The sequence below is a fragment of the Haliaeetus albicilla genome, chromosome 8, assembly GCF_947461875.1.
Source record: "Haliaeetus albicilla chromosome 8, bHalAlb1.1, whole genome shotgun sequence".
Lineage (NCBI taxonomy): Eukaryota > Metazoa > Chordata > Aves > Accipitriformes > Accipitridae > Haliaeetus > Haliaeetus albicilla.
The window spans coordinates 10,176,990-10,192,738 of record NC_091490.1 but is presented as its reverse complement, the minus strand read 5'-3'; the positions used below and the strand labels follow the sequence as shown (position 1 = coordinate 10,192,738).

Genomic DNA, 15,749 nt, shown 5'->3' with positions numbered 1-15,749 from the left:
ACTCCGACCCAATGGGCGCACAGGTGGGGGAAACGGCTCGCTCGACCAATCAAAGCGTACCCGGGGGAACCAACCGCCAGCGCGCGCGCAGGGGATTTAAAAACACCAGCGGGCTAACAAACGGTCAGCGGGGAGGGCCGCGCAGGCGCAGTGCGGCGCGGCGGGGTTGCCATGGCAGCGCGAAGGCGCCGCCGCCGCCATCGCTCGGACCGGGCCGTGAGGGAAAGGACCGGCTTATTTCAAAATAAACCCGACGCAACCGTCTCGCCCCGGTCCTGCTGGAGGGTCGCTCCGGCCTTGGCCTTTCCCCGCCGGTGTCCCGGGGCTCCGTTAGGGCCTGCCCCTCTGCTCTCCGCCCCGGTCACGGGCTTGTGACAACCGGCGGAGCTCGGTGGCTGGTTGGGGGTGCGGCAGGTCCCTCACGGGGGCAGCCCCCCCACCCCGGCGGCAGCGGTACGGCCCGGTTGCTTCGCCCCGATCCCGGCGGTCAGGCGCTGCCCAGGCCGAGCGTTCACCGGAGGACGGTGCGTCGCCCGGTTGCGCACCGGAGCGGGTTGGGAGGAGAAGCGCACGGCGGGCCGGAGGCGGGGGGGGGAAGGACGTCGGACCGGATGGTCGAGCGGCGGCTGCCGGCCCTCGCGCGCACGTGCCCGCCCCGCCCCTCCCGGTCGGCGCGCGCCGCCGGGGACCCGGAAGCACTTTCCCTCGGCGGGGACAGCTCAGCAGCGGCAGCAGCGGCGGCGGTTCTGCCTCAGCTCCATCCCCAGCCCTGGCCTCGGTGCCCGCCGCTCCCCGCCCGCTCCACGGCCGCCCCTTGGCCGCCGCCCCGCCGCCGCTGTCGTCCTGCTGCTTCTCCGCCGCCGCCTCCTTCTCCTTATGAAGCCCGTCGTCGTCTTCGTCCTCGGCGGGCCCGGGGCGGGCAAGGGGACGCAGTGCGCTCGTATCGTGGAGGTGAGGGCAGCGGACCCGCCGCCGGGGATGGGGGGAGTGTGTGTGTGGGGGGGTACGGGACTACGCGTCCCGGCGTGCCGCGGGGCTCCGGCTGCGGGGGGCTGTGCGGGCGGGGGCGCGGGGCACGCTGGGAGTTGTAGGCCCGCCCGGGGGTGGGGGGTGCCTGCTTCTCCTCGGGGTGGTCGCTTGCGGGGAGCGCGTCCCCCTTCGCCGGCGGCGGGCCCCGCACCTCCCTTGCGGTCTGGGCTCTTGTCTAGCCTCGGTCCGCCCCTCGGAGGCGATCAAATAACTGACCCACATCTCCCCCTCAGGCGGTGAAGCGGCAGGGGCAGCCCACGGTCCAGCCCCCCTCCCCATTCCCCTTCCAGCCCCTGTCAGGCAGCCTGGCCAAGGGCAGGCTTTTGTCCTCCTTCTGCCTTTTATTCCCTCAGCCCCCCGGGGATCCCACTGCACGGGTGGGTCTGCCTGCGCTGGCATCATCCGCCCTGGGCGGTGGGACATCTGCTTGGGGTTTGGAGGCCGTGGCGTTTTCGGGCAGGAGCAGCGGTTGCCCGCTGCGCCTTGGCGGAGGGTCAGGAGCGTGGCTCTCCAGAAGTTGCGGGCCGCCTGGGCGGTGGTGCGGTGTCAGGCCGGCCGTGCGGCCCAGCCCAAGTGGGTGGCTCTGTACACGTCTGCCTGGCCACGTAGGTGATTGCGGGGCTGCCACCCACACGCCTCGGCCTGCCGGTTTTGTGGCCTGGGAATGGAGGCGGGGTGGTTTACAGTGGTTGGGAATACATTGACTTCAAATGTGTGGGATCAAGGTCTATGTCTTTTGAAGCCTGTCCCGTAAATGTAAGAGCTGGTACGGTAGACATTGCAGGGTGTTGGCTTTCTGATCCGGTGCCATTTCTGTAAGATGTGAAAGTAAAATGTTTAAAATAGAACTAAAGTTTTGTTCTATCACAGAATATGGTAGAGGTCAAAGGATGTCTTGACCTCATAGATGGTTAATCTTCTCCTCTCTTTTCAAAGAGCCTAAAACTGACGGTATAGGTTGAGAAGACTTTCTGCTATGTATTTCTTATTTTCAGTTTTCCAAATACATTTTTACAGCCCTTTGAGATAGGACAAGTATCTAAGAAAGAACGGTGAACGCTACATGGTGTAGTACCATCCTTTTAAAAACCAAAAAACAGAGGGATAAGTGCACTGTATCCAGGTGAATAATTACAGAAGTAGTTAAGGCTGAATGCTTCCAAGCGTGTATGTTGGATTTGAAACAGCTTCTTCCCCCCCTCCCCCCCCCCCCCCGCCCCGAGCAGTTGTATATATTTTTCTTGTTAAAAGCCATATAGGATCAAAGTTTATCCATACCTGCACCAGAAGGAATGACTAAGAACTGTAGCAATGCCCAGGTTTCTGAAACTATTGGTGGAAAAAAACCCCACAACTCCTGGCACGGGCACATTTTGTGTGTGGTCTATTCTGGTGATGCCCTGGCAGTGCTGTTGCAGTTTATCCACGCTGCCATTATATCCCAGTCCTCAGTGTTGTATAACTAAGTTATGCAAATTTGGTCCAGACTGAAAAATGCCGTTATGACTTCGTTCTGAAGGATTTTAACCACAAATTGCAGACTCTCATTCAAACCAGCTTATTCATTAAATTAAATTGTGGAATGAAAGGTTCGTAGTGCTCATAAAGCCTTTTTGGTAAGGTCAAATTCTGCCCCTGGCACATAGCAAACAAATGAGCTTAAACTGCAGGGGAATCTTGTAGGCTGTCATTAATGGCTTTCACCAAACCATTAATGTAGCCTCAGGGCTGAAGTACCTTGTGTGGCCGCTGGCCTATGTTTAGAAGTATAAATGCCTTTGGCTTGATAGGTTAATATAATTGGATAAAGACCACTTTATTAGGAGGAGTTCAAATGAGTCATTGCTACTCAAATTGTATTTGCAGCTCAAAATGAAAGAAGAAAGTTAACTTTGCTTGTACTGTATTTATTTTCTTTTCTAAGGCTGGAAAGGGAAGTCCAAATACTAATAAATGTAAATTTGCTTTAATTCTGCTAATCCTGTTCATTGCATGGAAAGAAGTTTATTGAAGTCAGTGAGCTGACAATAGAAAGCACTCGGACTCGCCATCTGCAATGGATGGCCTTCCTGCTCACTCGGACACCCTTACAGGAGCTGCTGGCTAAACTTTGAGGGAGAGAGGGTCTGAGGTGGTTGAAGGGAGAGTTGGACTGATGCAAGCCTGCTAGAAAACTTTCGAAAAAGGGGACATGAACAGGGAAGTGTGGATGAAACACAGCAGACGTACTGGAGAGCAGCACCTCTTTTAAGCACACGTCCTTGGCCTGGCCCCTAGCAGCCCCCCAGAGAGCCCTGGTGCAGGCGGTTGAATAGCCTGTATGCAGTCAATGTTGCCTTTAGGTTGAAGGTGTATTTTTGTTCGGATTTTAAACCCTGTTGGCAGCTTGCCACAGAGAAAAGGGGCTGTAGCTGAGTAATAATAAACCTCATTCATCCTTGCTGTAAACGGACTGAATAATATTAGCTTACATTTGGAATGAATCTGACCCAGTATCTTGCTGTAAATCTGAAGTGTGTGCTGAACAAAAAGTCAGTATGGGCTATAATTATTTCTCAGTTGCTATTCATACTGGAGATTTGGGACAGAGCACATCACACATGTGGAAGAAGTCTCACTTTGCTGAGGTGAGATCTTGTGTGCTTTTAGCGTTAAACAATTTTATTAACAAACCAAGGATATCTGTGTGTTGTAGAGTAAAGCAGGTATTACGTACTACCTGGGAATGATTTCTCAAAGTACTTTTGTAATTGTTTTACTGACTATGCTCTACATTCTCAGAAAAGGGAGATGGCTGTCACATGTTGTAGGCGAAATATGTATTTGTTAAGTAGTAGCCTAAATCATAACGGCTCAATATGTGTATGCTGGAGTCCCTCATTCTGGAGAAGGCATGTATGCATACCAAATTTGGACCAAAATGGAGAAATTATTTGAGGGAAGAAGACGCAATAACAAGTGGAAATGCGTATTGACACGGTGTATGAAAGGGAACAGCAGGTAAGCGATTAGGTTTCTTTATCTTCGCAGATAAGGTTGGAGGAGACAGCTGAACCAGGCTGGTTTTCTCCGATATGGAAGAAAGACTCGTGTACATTCCACAGACTCACAGAATTGTCACTGAAATGCACATGCAGCAAAACTGCTGCTCTGGACCATTTCCCCCTATTTAGGAAGGGATGAAGCAGAATTCCCTCTTAAGTTCATATCCTCTCCCTTCCAGCTCTGCAGATTAACTCCTGAAACCTTCCACAGCTCTGTTAGGTGGAGCTTGCCATCATCTGGGACTGTTGTACAGCTGTCATGTGAGGCAGAATATTTGAGCAGGTAGTTGAATGATGTCACTTGAATGCAGGTTCTTGCAATAAACTTCATGCTTTCCACAGTGTTTGTCTTTTCTGTGACTGTGAGATTATTATGTTTGTGTAGGGCAAAATGAATGTGTTTTATTGCTGACTTCTGAACTTTGCTCATAAAATGGTTATGGTGAAGTCGAGGCAAAAAATGCATTCTTCAAATCTGCGCAAAATATGCTTTCATGTACTTAAATTTCAAATCCTTATAACCTTTGCCTGAAATGCAAAGCTCTTTGGTTGGTGGGAAGAATAATAACTAAACCATTTGTCTGTGTTCCAAGCAAGATTTGAGTTGTATTTTGTTTGTTTGTTTTGGCAAGGTGATTCTGTAGGGATTTGGAGTATGCAAGACATCCCTCTCTGTGTACCTAAAATGTAATTCACCTCCACCACAGCTTGATGCTGTATGTTTGTGGTTAAATCTAAAATTAATTCCACAAGGTGGGATGCTGAAGCCTTCTCCTTTTATAAGGGCGTAAGTTAATATCCAAATGGAAAAAGCTGTTAAGTTGCTTTGGGATATATGATAAGGAGATTTCCTAGGGTGAAGAAAACAATGCAAAGAAGAACTCATTGTATCAGAAACACTCCTCTGAAAGTAGCAGTGGATTTAGGTTTTGCTGTTGTGTGTTAATTGTCTTCTGGAAGTCGGCTGAGAGACAGTGTTAACTTCCTTGAAATAAAGACGTTTTTAAAATTGTTTACTTTAAACTCAACTTCTGAAATCTCTTTCAAGAGTGCCAAGTATTAGTATTCTACTTAGCCTTAAGTTCTCATAGTTGTTTTTTTTTTGAAAATAAGTTTATATTTCTGAACTTTGGAGCTTTTTTTAAAACATGGTGAGCGTTTAAACCTACCCCCTGAAGATTTATCCCTATACGCTTCCATTTTGCAGAACACTGGGCTTTGAATTTTGGACTTTCCCAAATTTACCGGGTGCCTTTTATTGAGCTCAGCATTCCTGAAGCACTGGGGTGCTCTGTTTGCCCCCCCTTCCCTGGGGGTGCTGTCAGTGGGATCTCCTTTGTGCGTTTTGTTAATGTGGTTTTTTTGTTTGTTTTTCCTCCCCCAGAGGCAAGAACATATTTCAAACTAAGAAAATGTCTTCAATTTTTTTTTTTATTGGAATAAGGAGACAGAAGGCCTATTACTGCATTATAGTTTATACCCCAAAGTTTTAATTCCATGTGCTAATTGCTAATAGGACAAACAAAAGCTTTTTTAGGTAAAAAAAAAAAAAAAAACCAAACCAAAAAACCCCCCCCAAAAACAAAATGAAGGCTGCAGGCTTTACTCAGTTCTATTTTTAACTAGTTCTTGAATGGTGTATGGAGCAAATTTCGGCTGTTTATTAAGGTTGCCCGAGATATGACAGGTCAGAACTAGGGCAATAAAAGTTTGTGTTTTATTTGTTTAGATCTTAAGACCTGTGACTTTCATTTTCAGAGTAACAATGATAAGCCAAGATAGGAGTCAAGGTCAAAGTAGTAATTTGTGTTTTTCTTGCTTTTTCTTGGCTTCTGCTCTCTTAAGGAAGTCTCAAGCTGTGTGTTTAGTGCAGAGATGTGTTGCTGGACCACACAGGGCTGAATCAGAAATAAACTTTGTGCCCCTCAAAAGCTGGCTGTGTAAGGAGTCCCAGCAGCAGCTGCTGCACACTGCTGATCCTTTCTTACTGCCTCAAGAAGATTGCTAGGGCAGACTCCACCCTATTCCAGTGTGACACAGATACGACTCATGTATTTTCAGTTGTATTCATCTATTTTTTTTTGTATTTACTGAAAACAAAGCATGTTCTGTCTGCGGAGTGGAAGTCGCAAATCCTGGTTGACAGAAGAAAGCTGGAAGTAGCTACAGGGCAGGGGAGAGAAGGGCATCCCAGGGAGGCTGCAGTCTTGGCTTGTAATTTGGAGATGTGGAGCCTATAGGTTGCATGTCCCCGTTTGTCCTGCTGAATGGGGACTGATTTACAAGGCCACTGTGAGACAAACGAGCGAGCAATATTTTGCTCTGCTCTATACAGTACTCCTAAGTGCTGTTCTGAGTAACACCTCTATAGTGGGATTGATGGAAACTTGAGTTTGCCTTCCCACATCCCTGTGATTTTTTTTTTTAATGCAAAGGAGGAAGATGTCTACAGTGGTGCTGAAGACAGCTGATTTTCATCTTTTTCATTCACAGTTAATTTTCAGAAGAGATTTGGATTATGGTTCTCCAAATATAAAAATAGTTTTAAAAATAATGAGAACTTGTGTAGTAGCAACTTATTCATTTAATCTTTTTTTCTTCTTATAGAACAGCATTCCAGTCTGCTAGCATAGCAGAAAGCATTATCTCTGAAAGAAGTTTTAGAGTAGTTAACTCTGTATTTTCTTTTTTCTTCTCTGTAATCTAAAAATCTGTCCAATACTTGGCAACCAAATGTTTGGAAAATTTTTTTAACCCAGTTTCTATTTCAAGTCTCCTTTCAGTCTGACTTTATGAATCTGGCATATATGCATCCTTCAAGAACTGGAGAAACTGCTCTTTCATTGTTTGGCAGCCACAGTCCTGCTCCCTTTCCGATTTCGGAGGAGAAGAATTAGGCAGTAGTTGCAACAAGTCACGTTCTGGGGATTGCATCAAGATGTACTTGGCACTGCTGGAAAGTCATGCTGGCACAGGGCAAACCCTGGCAAGACGCGAGAGTGTGTTGCCCTGGTTTTTGCGCAGTTACATCACAGTCTCTTTTGCGAGCTCTTGGGGATGTGACGATTTGCTCCAATTCAGGACGCTTGCTGAGGGTTTATCTTGCCTAAGATGAAAGAAAACTTTGTGCCCTGTACGCATTGATTAAAACTGGCAAGAGTAGTGTGAGCGCTGCATCTCTGAAGCCTTCTGTGTACGGAGCAGCAGCCAAGCCTTTCTCTGTGCTTGTTTGCATTGTTTAAACCGACATGTTTTCTTTGGCTCTTAGCTCGGTACAGTTAATAAATAGATGTTTTGGCCCTGAAGGAGAGGTTTGTTTTTCTTATTGCTTGATTAATCCATTCTGAAGGTTACTCTAGAATACAATTTACTATTATCTAAAACAAGTCTATTTATACAACAGCACTTTAAAACACTTCTATCTTTTACTTTCCTGTTCAGCCATTAAAAACTATTTTAGTTTGCTGTTGCAAAAGTCAGAGAATTCCAAAAATTGTCTGACTCAATTTTGTTTTCATGCATGAAAAGGGAAATGCCAAGGAAAATTAAATGGCTTGGTAATCCTCTAAAACCGAAGGGATTATATTTTCCTCCTGTTTTCTCCTTTGTAGAAACTTGATGTTAAAAATATCATCGTTCTTTAATGTTAGCAAGAAGAAGTACATGTTAATTTAGGGTTCAGCAGAGTAAGGTTTCTTGCCTATAGGAAAGATTTATTCTGGTTTATGGCTTCTGTAGTTCATAGTTAATATTTAGATTTGCAATTAAATACGCATATCCAAATGCAGTGCACATTAAAGCAGGAATACAGTGAGCTTATAGAGGATGTCTGTGGAGCTTTTTCTTCACAGTTATTTAGAGGAAAATCTTGCTTCCTTTTTTTGCCAGCTGTGTAGAGTTTTGGAGATTTAGGTAATTATATCCCTTCTTAAATTATGACTATGGCAGAACTAACTTTCCACGCTTTTGTGGGTGAAATTGGAAAGCAACTGAAATGTTTTTAAAGTCACTTAGTGGGTTGTGTAATATTTCTGTTGTACTTAGTCCAGTAGCCAAGTTTTTAAATCCCAAGTTCACAGCCTTAAAAAGTGTGTAGTCATATTTTTATGCTGCTCGGACACCTTTTTTGAAAATTGCTTTGGATGTTGCTGCAGCCAAGCTGATAACCCTGAAGTTTTTTGCTGCTGCTTTTGTTTTGTGTAAAAAGTTTAGGATGAGTCTGTATAGGTGTACTGTTTGGGGTGTATGGCTAGCTTAGGTAATCACCAAGGAGATGTCTTTATTGCCTATTTTTATGGACTATATTTGGTGAAGGAGCATAGTACACTCGGTTAGTTGTCTTGTGGTGTTAAATGAGCTGAGAAAATGATTGTTTTGTGCTCTGAAATTTCCTTTATAACAATGTATTTCTCTTTGGTAAGCATGTATTTGTATGTTTGTACTAGGTGTCTGTTTATGATGGTAAATGCCTGAGAAATTCAAGTAATAAATACTTTTCATTGGTATTTTGCATTAGCAACTTTTTTTAGATGCAGTTTGAGGTGAAAGAAGAGAGTAATGGTGTTTGCTGTTTTCCTGCGTACCGGTAACAAGTCGATAGATTTGGACCTGATCTCTCTGCTTTCTTTCTGTTTACTGTACATGGTGTGACATAGGGTGGCACCAGTGTAGCTGTTTACCTTCATCTGCCACATCATCGTTAGGAGAAGGCACTAGACTCCCCGAAGGGCTGCCCTCCAAGTTTGTCACGTTCATCGCAGGGAAAGAGGTAGCAGGGGCAGGCATGCAGGGCTGGGTTTAGAGGAGTGCATGTGTAGCACCGTTTGTGTAGCTGCGATGTTAGATGCAGAGTTATAAGTGATTTGACCAAGGCAGAGGAGGAAGTTGGTGCCAGAACCACAACGGGAATGTAAGGATTCCTGACTGATGCTGTGCTCGAAACATTCTTCCAGCTCCAAAGGACCTGGAATCACCTCATGTGCTTTTCTTTAAGTAGGTAATGAGATAAAATTACAAACCTATTGTGTAAACGTAGCAAGGAAAGACACTATCTCAACTTTTCACTTTCTAAGTCGAGGCTTGACCCAGTAACTGATAACCACTTAAAAATTTTAAGTAGTTGAACCATTAGGATGGGGTATAGCTTGTATCTAATTTAGTGATTGTTAAATATCTGATTGCACAGTGTAACGTTTCAGGAAGCGCCTTGGGGACTTTGAGACGGTCTTGTTTCCAAACATGACAAAATTACCTTTGAAAACGGTACACGAACACCTGACCAAAGCCCTGTCGAGCGTTTTACCCAAGAATCTCTCTACTGTTGTGCTTTCTGTGCATGCAGAATATGCTGTATTGTCAGATTACGCACTGAAGATGGAATAGATCTGTCACTAGCAAGATGATCTGTCACTAGGAAGATGCTATTCCCTGTATTCTTCTGTTGCAATGCGAAGATAAATGTGGTTGACACTGCTGACTGATGTGAACTTTGCACATGTACTAATTGAAGGGAGTCTATGCCTGTTTGTTTTGCATGTTTCAGAAATATGGCTACACGCACCTTTCTGCTGGTGACCTCCTTCGAGATGAACGAAAAAGGCCAGGCTCACAGTATGGAGAACTGATTGAGAGCTACATTAAGGAGGGAGAAATTGTACCGGTTGAAATAACAATCAGCCTGCTGAAGAGGGTAAGGAAAGGGCTATCTCCTTGCTGGTTCACTCTTGCAGACTAAGCAACAAAACAGTGGCTGTGTTCTGGAAGAATTGCCTTTCTTCTGGTGTGAGTAGTATGAAATGGCAGACACGCAGGTGCACATCACCTACTGGGCTTCTCTTGGCAATTACTCATGTTTCTTTCTGGCTGGTTGGAGGGAAGTAGGTGATAGCCTCTGATACCTGGGGATCTGTGAGAATGGATTTTTTTTTTTCTTTTTTAGTAGCTCTAAGGAAATTGGTGAAACTCTGTATTTCTTATTTCCCTTAACTAGCTTTTGGACCTCTTGGTCAGCTCAGTCATATTTGACTGCAGGTTAGAGGCCTTAAAGGTACTAAGTTTCTGTAAGTTTTATCAAAATACATAGCCAGGTGAGGAAAAGCACCTGCTAATGTTGCTGTGGAAGGAAAAGCTCCAGCCTTTATCCTTATTAGATGTTCAGGAAAACCAGAGTATCTCCTTTAAGACAGAGAAGGCTTCTGTTGCTCATGGCACTCTAAATTTATCTGGAGTTTTTCTGTTAGAATTAACTCTAGATCAGGGATGTTTTGGCATCTTACTGTGTAACAGCACTTTCCAGTATCTTGTAGAAAATCAACTTTAAAGCTGGGATTGTGTGTTATGAGATTTTGAGCTTTATGAAATAGTGAATTCAGTTTGAAAGAAGGCTATATTGGTGCATCAGTGAATTAATTAGCATGCATTGAAGGTGAAACAAAAATACATTTTGTAAATCTGCAATAATCCTAAAATAAATGCTTCTCAATTTACCATGTCAACATTTTGGGGGTAATTTAGTAAGTAGATAAATGATTGTATGTGCAGGAGATCATGAGTTGAATTCTCTTTTATCAGGCTATGGATCAAACAATGGCTGCCAATTCCCAGAAGAACAAGTTCTTGATTGATGGATTTCCCAGGAATGAAGATAATCTTCAAGGCTGGAATAAAACTATGGATGGAAAGGCGGATGTTTCTTTTGTTCTCTTTTTTGATTGTGACAATGAGGTAATGAAGTGTGTTATTCTGTCACTTCCTTTCTTGCTATATTGTGAGAATCATTCAAGAAGAACAATAAAACTCTGTCAGGTAGTGAATGGACTAGTGTAAGAGTAGAAGGAAAACTTCGTCTGTGACTTTCAAGGATTTTTTGGCAACTTGTTTTTGCAGATGAAAAACTGCATGTTTTTGAAATAGCAGGCAGCTAATTGCACTTGGTATAACCGTGCGAATAAATTATACTGAAGAAGTACTGCAGGCAATTGCATTCTTAAGGAAAATTTATAAAAACTTTAAATACATTATACAAAACTATTTGGTTAATTTCCAGAAAACATTACTCAGTTTACTCTTAGTAACTGTTTAGTCCAAAATGAACTTGATAGCAATGTCTGCTTTAATTCTGAAGTGCTGGCAGCAGCAGTCTTTATTTTCATAGTTATGAGATGTGCTATAGGATAGCCAGTAATCAACATTTTATTCAGCAAGTCATTAGATTACAAGGGCATTTTGACAGTGATACATTATATTCATTTAACAAGTGCCATCATATGCTATCTTTTTAATATGTCAGTGCCCTTGAGGCATAAAAACGGATATGAGAATCCCAGCACCTTAAGCTGACTTTCTTCATTTTACCCTTTTCCCCAATTCCCTGAGAAATTTTATTATTTTTTTTATTAATTGCAATTATTTTTTAATCTCAAAGAACAAGTGAGGGGTTATTTTTTTCTATTTAAAAACTTAAATAAAATTAATTTTTTCACTTGGCGGGGTGTTAATTTTGGTTCTCATTTGTTTACTAGATCTAAAAATAGACAACAATGCCTCATGATCTTCTGGATTTTTTTTACTATGGGTGTACTTTGTAGGAAAAAATAACTTTTAACCATTGTCCTCTTGCAGGAGTAGGATAAATGTATTCATGAACTGTACATGTGTCAGCACTGCTTATTCAACTTCATGGTTCAAAACTTAGTTCATTGGGCAGCTTTTAACTATGGTTAGTTCTTCAGTTTTTACTTAGATTTTGATTTTTAAGTCTTTGTTATAACAATGTCAAGTAAGAACATTTTAACTTACAATAACTTAGTATGTAGCCTTACAAAATTCTTGAGAGAACACACAGCAACTTTCTTTCAGTGCAGGCATATATTAGTAGTCTAATTTGACATGCTTTTCAGAAAGTCTGAACACATCCTTGAAAATCAGGTAATTTTCTTCTTTAAATGTCTCAAGTCGGAGTCCCAGTCGAACCACAGAGCTTGATGTCGCTTTTACCTCCACTGACCCCTGTCCCATTTTAAAAGCCCCCATTTTAATAAACTGGTGAAGTGTAAAGCTATCGTCCTTTTTCTCTGGAAGAATCTAACTTTCCATGTGAATTCTGGTTACATCCACCAGATCTGGACAGTATTTTGTGTGTCTGGCCTATTTAGATTTTTCAGGATTATTGTTTTGTTCCTGCTTTCAAGATAGCACCTTGTGTTCTTGGTTGTGATCATCCTTTTGATGTTTTTTGTAGATATGTATTGGCCGCTGTCTTGAAAGAGGCAAGAGCAGTGGTAGGAGCGATGATAATCGGGAGAGTCTGGAAAAGAGGTACCATCTTCAAAGCTTTTCAGTTCCCTTCTGTTTATATTTTGCTATGTAATGCTCTTTTCCCCCTGTGTTTTCTCCTAGAATTCATACGTATCTGCAGTCTACTAAGCCTATAATAGATTTGTATGAGAGAATGGGAAAAGTCAGAAAAGTGGATGCTTCTAAGTCTGTTGATGAAGTAAGTATATAAGCCAAAAAACCATGGGGATGACAGTGGCAGGGTACATAGTTTTGGCATTCTTCTGAGATGTGTGTGCGTGTGGTTAGTGTTCTAATCGAGCACTGATGTGTATTACTGAGGGAGGTTGTGGAACTCTCATTTTGACCCTTGAAGAACTGATTAAGATGTGAATAACTTTAAGAAATCAATTAGTTCTGCTTGAACATGAGCTGGACTAAAGAACTTTTCAGCGTTTCTGTGTTTAACAGTGTCTTGTCTTTTTCACTTTCATGAGCTTTTGCTTTTCTGAAGTTGTATTGCTCTTCTGTCTCAGTTTCCCAGAAATGATGCCAATTTCACTATTAAAGAATTAGTGAATGTTTTAAGAAAAACCTATATATTTTTTAAAATACTCTCAATTATTGTGTATGCTGGTTTAAGTTGAAGTAACTGTTTGACTAACACTTCATAAAATGAGTATTACTCTCTCTCTTTGTAGGTTTTTGAAAAAGTTGTACAAATTTTCGACAAAGAAGGCTAATTCCCAGCTTGAAAGTTCATTTAAATTTGTGCTTGAATCTTGCTTGAATAGCTGCTACTGCAGTCCACTCTTTGTAATTGTTTTAAAAGATTTTTTTATTGTTTTTCACATATCTAGTGATGATTGGAAAAGCAGTTAATTACAAATGGATCTGTTTTTTAAATAAGAAATCATTTCTTGTGGCTACAGCATACAAATTTCAGGGTTCTGCATTAGTACAAGTTCAGTTACTGACATGGCGAAACCACAGTTGAAGTATCTCTCTGAAGAGACTATTTATTCTGTCACAGTTCTGTGCCTATCATGGGCAGCCCTTCTTACTCCTTATTGCCATATACTTTTTTTTTTTTTTTTTAAGGATCAACTAAACAGCAGCATTAAGCAATGAGGGACCCATGTGCCCTTGTTTGTTTTTTGGATGCTTGGACCAAATTTAGCAGAGATTTTTTCAGATAACAATTTTGTCACAAAGTTCCCTGTTATTCCCAAAGCCAAATTCTTTAAGTCAAGCTACAGTCAGTATGAGAATCTGTTCTAGCAGGTCTCACAAAACTATATAATATGCTGTTCAGGAGTAGACATACAAAGTACTTCATGGAAAGTGGTGCTTTCTTATGACTCTGGATGTAAACTGTCTTGTAAGTTCTTGTCTACCTGGATGACATGGCCCTGGGCTTTACCTTGTCTTCATTTGCAAAAGGTTAAGAATATAATTTCAAAGTCAGGTCAGTATTTCCATACTCATTTATTTTAAACGATGTTTATATTCTTAATTACAGCATGGTCTTCACAAGATGGCAAAACTCTTAAATAGTGTACAATAAGCAAAATCTTCTAACAGTTCTGTCTTTTGTAACAAGTGTAAGGGAATTTCTGTATTATTATTATTATTATTGAAATACTGTATTACTGAATGCTTTAAGGTTTGGTACCTGGGGAAATACTTTTATGGTTAAACTAGTGAATTTGTTTCCCTAAAATTGTATAATTTTAATAGCTGTTTGTTTGAAAATATTGTAAATTATTGCACTTTTGTTGTTACGTGGTCAGCTGAAGGGAAGATACCTGCAGAAAAAAGTACCATTCCCTTAAACAAATTGGGTCTTGCTTCATCACGTTCTCTTGAATTAGCCAGGTACAGTCATCAGCAATAGTTGGGATAAGCAGATAACTGATTGAAACAAACTGGTTTAAATGTTTGCACAGATGTGGTGTAATTCTGCCTTTTGTTTAAAGTAACCTTTTCTCTCTTCTATATAGTATGCATAGGTATGTGGGGCCCCAACCATGCATTCCTTGCATGCCCTGAGCTTTCACTGAAGAAGGCTCCAGAAGGCTTGAAGATGAGTGTTTTTAACTAATTTTAGTGGTAGAGTGTTCTTCCTACATTAACTGACACTGTAATTGGTTTGTGATATGCTAATAGATGTTGCAAATTACAGGGAATTGCAATTCGGAAATCTTGGGGCTCAGCTTTTCTTTATTGATGACTTTCTCTATTTAAGGAAAAACTTTAAATTAAGCCTAGCTTCTAATTAGAATCAGACGTGTTGGTACTCATCCTGCAGCATGATCTGTGCAGCCAGATTTGTATTTGTATGAATTCTCTTCTTGCTGAGGTTCTTGAGGCTGCTGGACTGGGGAAGAGATGGGTACAGAAAGAAAGCGTAAACTATAGTATCTTTTCCAGTATGGTAGGAGTTCAAACAGTGGACTGAGCACAAATAGCTGTTTGCTACTGCAGAATATATGGACCATGACTACTTTTGTGAGTGTGGGAGGCTAATGCTTTTGCTTTAGGAATTTCCCCTTAAAAAAAAAAATCATGGAATTAAATTCTTATTGTATAAGTATGCTGACATAGGATAGGATCCAGCGAAACTGCATGTTTTGATATGAAGGTTAGAATCAGGGTTTTTCCAAAAAGACTTCAAACAGGATTCTTTTAATCTAATTAGAGAGATTTAATTATCTTTTGTTTCTACGTTACTGGTTTTTAGAAGTTCTGTTCAGAATAGAGTATCTGTTTTCTCTCATCATATACTTTTCTGTGTATTTAATTGCTGAAACAAAGAAAAAAAAACCTTTGGAGCAAGTTTTTAGAAAAAAACAATGTTTTGGCAATATTGAATTTGGAGTGGATTGTAATGTGTCTGTGCAAAGACTAGACTTTTTTGTCATTTTATTTATTGAAGATGCCATTAAATGTGTTACCAATTCTTTCAAGTTGGACTTATGATTGAAATAAAGATTAAAGGCAATATGCCAATGTGTTGTGTCTGTTTAGCAGCAAAACTGTATAAAGAATTTGAGGAGATCTAATAAACTTTGTTCTGTGGCTTAACACGAGTGCTTGGTTTACAGTAATCCGTCACAAGGGATATTTTTCGTATGTATCTATCTATATAAAGTATGTATTTGTTAGTGTTAGATACCTTGCATGGCTGCATCCACAAAGGTATGTGTATAAAAGTTCAGTTTTCACCATCAAAACTGAGGTCCTGAAGACCCTGGTAGGCACAGGATAAGATCAGGCAAATGCCTGTGGAATTGGTACCTTTTCTTGATTATGTAGGTTTATCAGATTACTCTATTTGTATAGTTGTGCAGTGATAGTTCATTTGGCCCATCGGTGAAAGAAAGGGGACTTGAAGTAGAC

At 41.8% G+C, this 15,749-nt stretch overlaps 1 protein-coding gene across 1 annotated transcript; it reads left to right on the top strand.

Annotated features, from left to right (window-relative positions):
- Positions 1 to 688: 688 nt before the first annotated feature.
- On the top strand, positions 689 to 15,439 carry CMPK1 (cytidine/uridine monophosphate kinase 1). Its single transcript, XM_069788795.1, has 6 exons — positions 689 to 951; positions 9,616 to 9,762; positions 10,644 to 10,796; positions 12,313 to 12,389; positions 12,471 to 12,567; positions 13,049 to 15,439. Exons 1-6 carry the CDS (start codon positions 877 to 879, stop codon positions 13,088 to 13,090), a joined length of 591 nt encoding a protein of 196 aa, XP_069644896.1. The 5' UTR covers positions 689 to 876; the 3' UTR covers positions 13,091 to 15,439.
- The last annotated feature ends 310 nt before the right edge of the window (positions 15,440 to 15,749 follow it).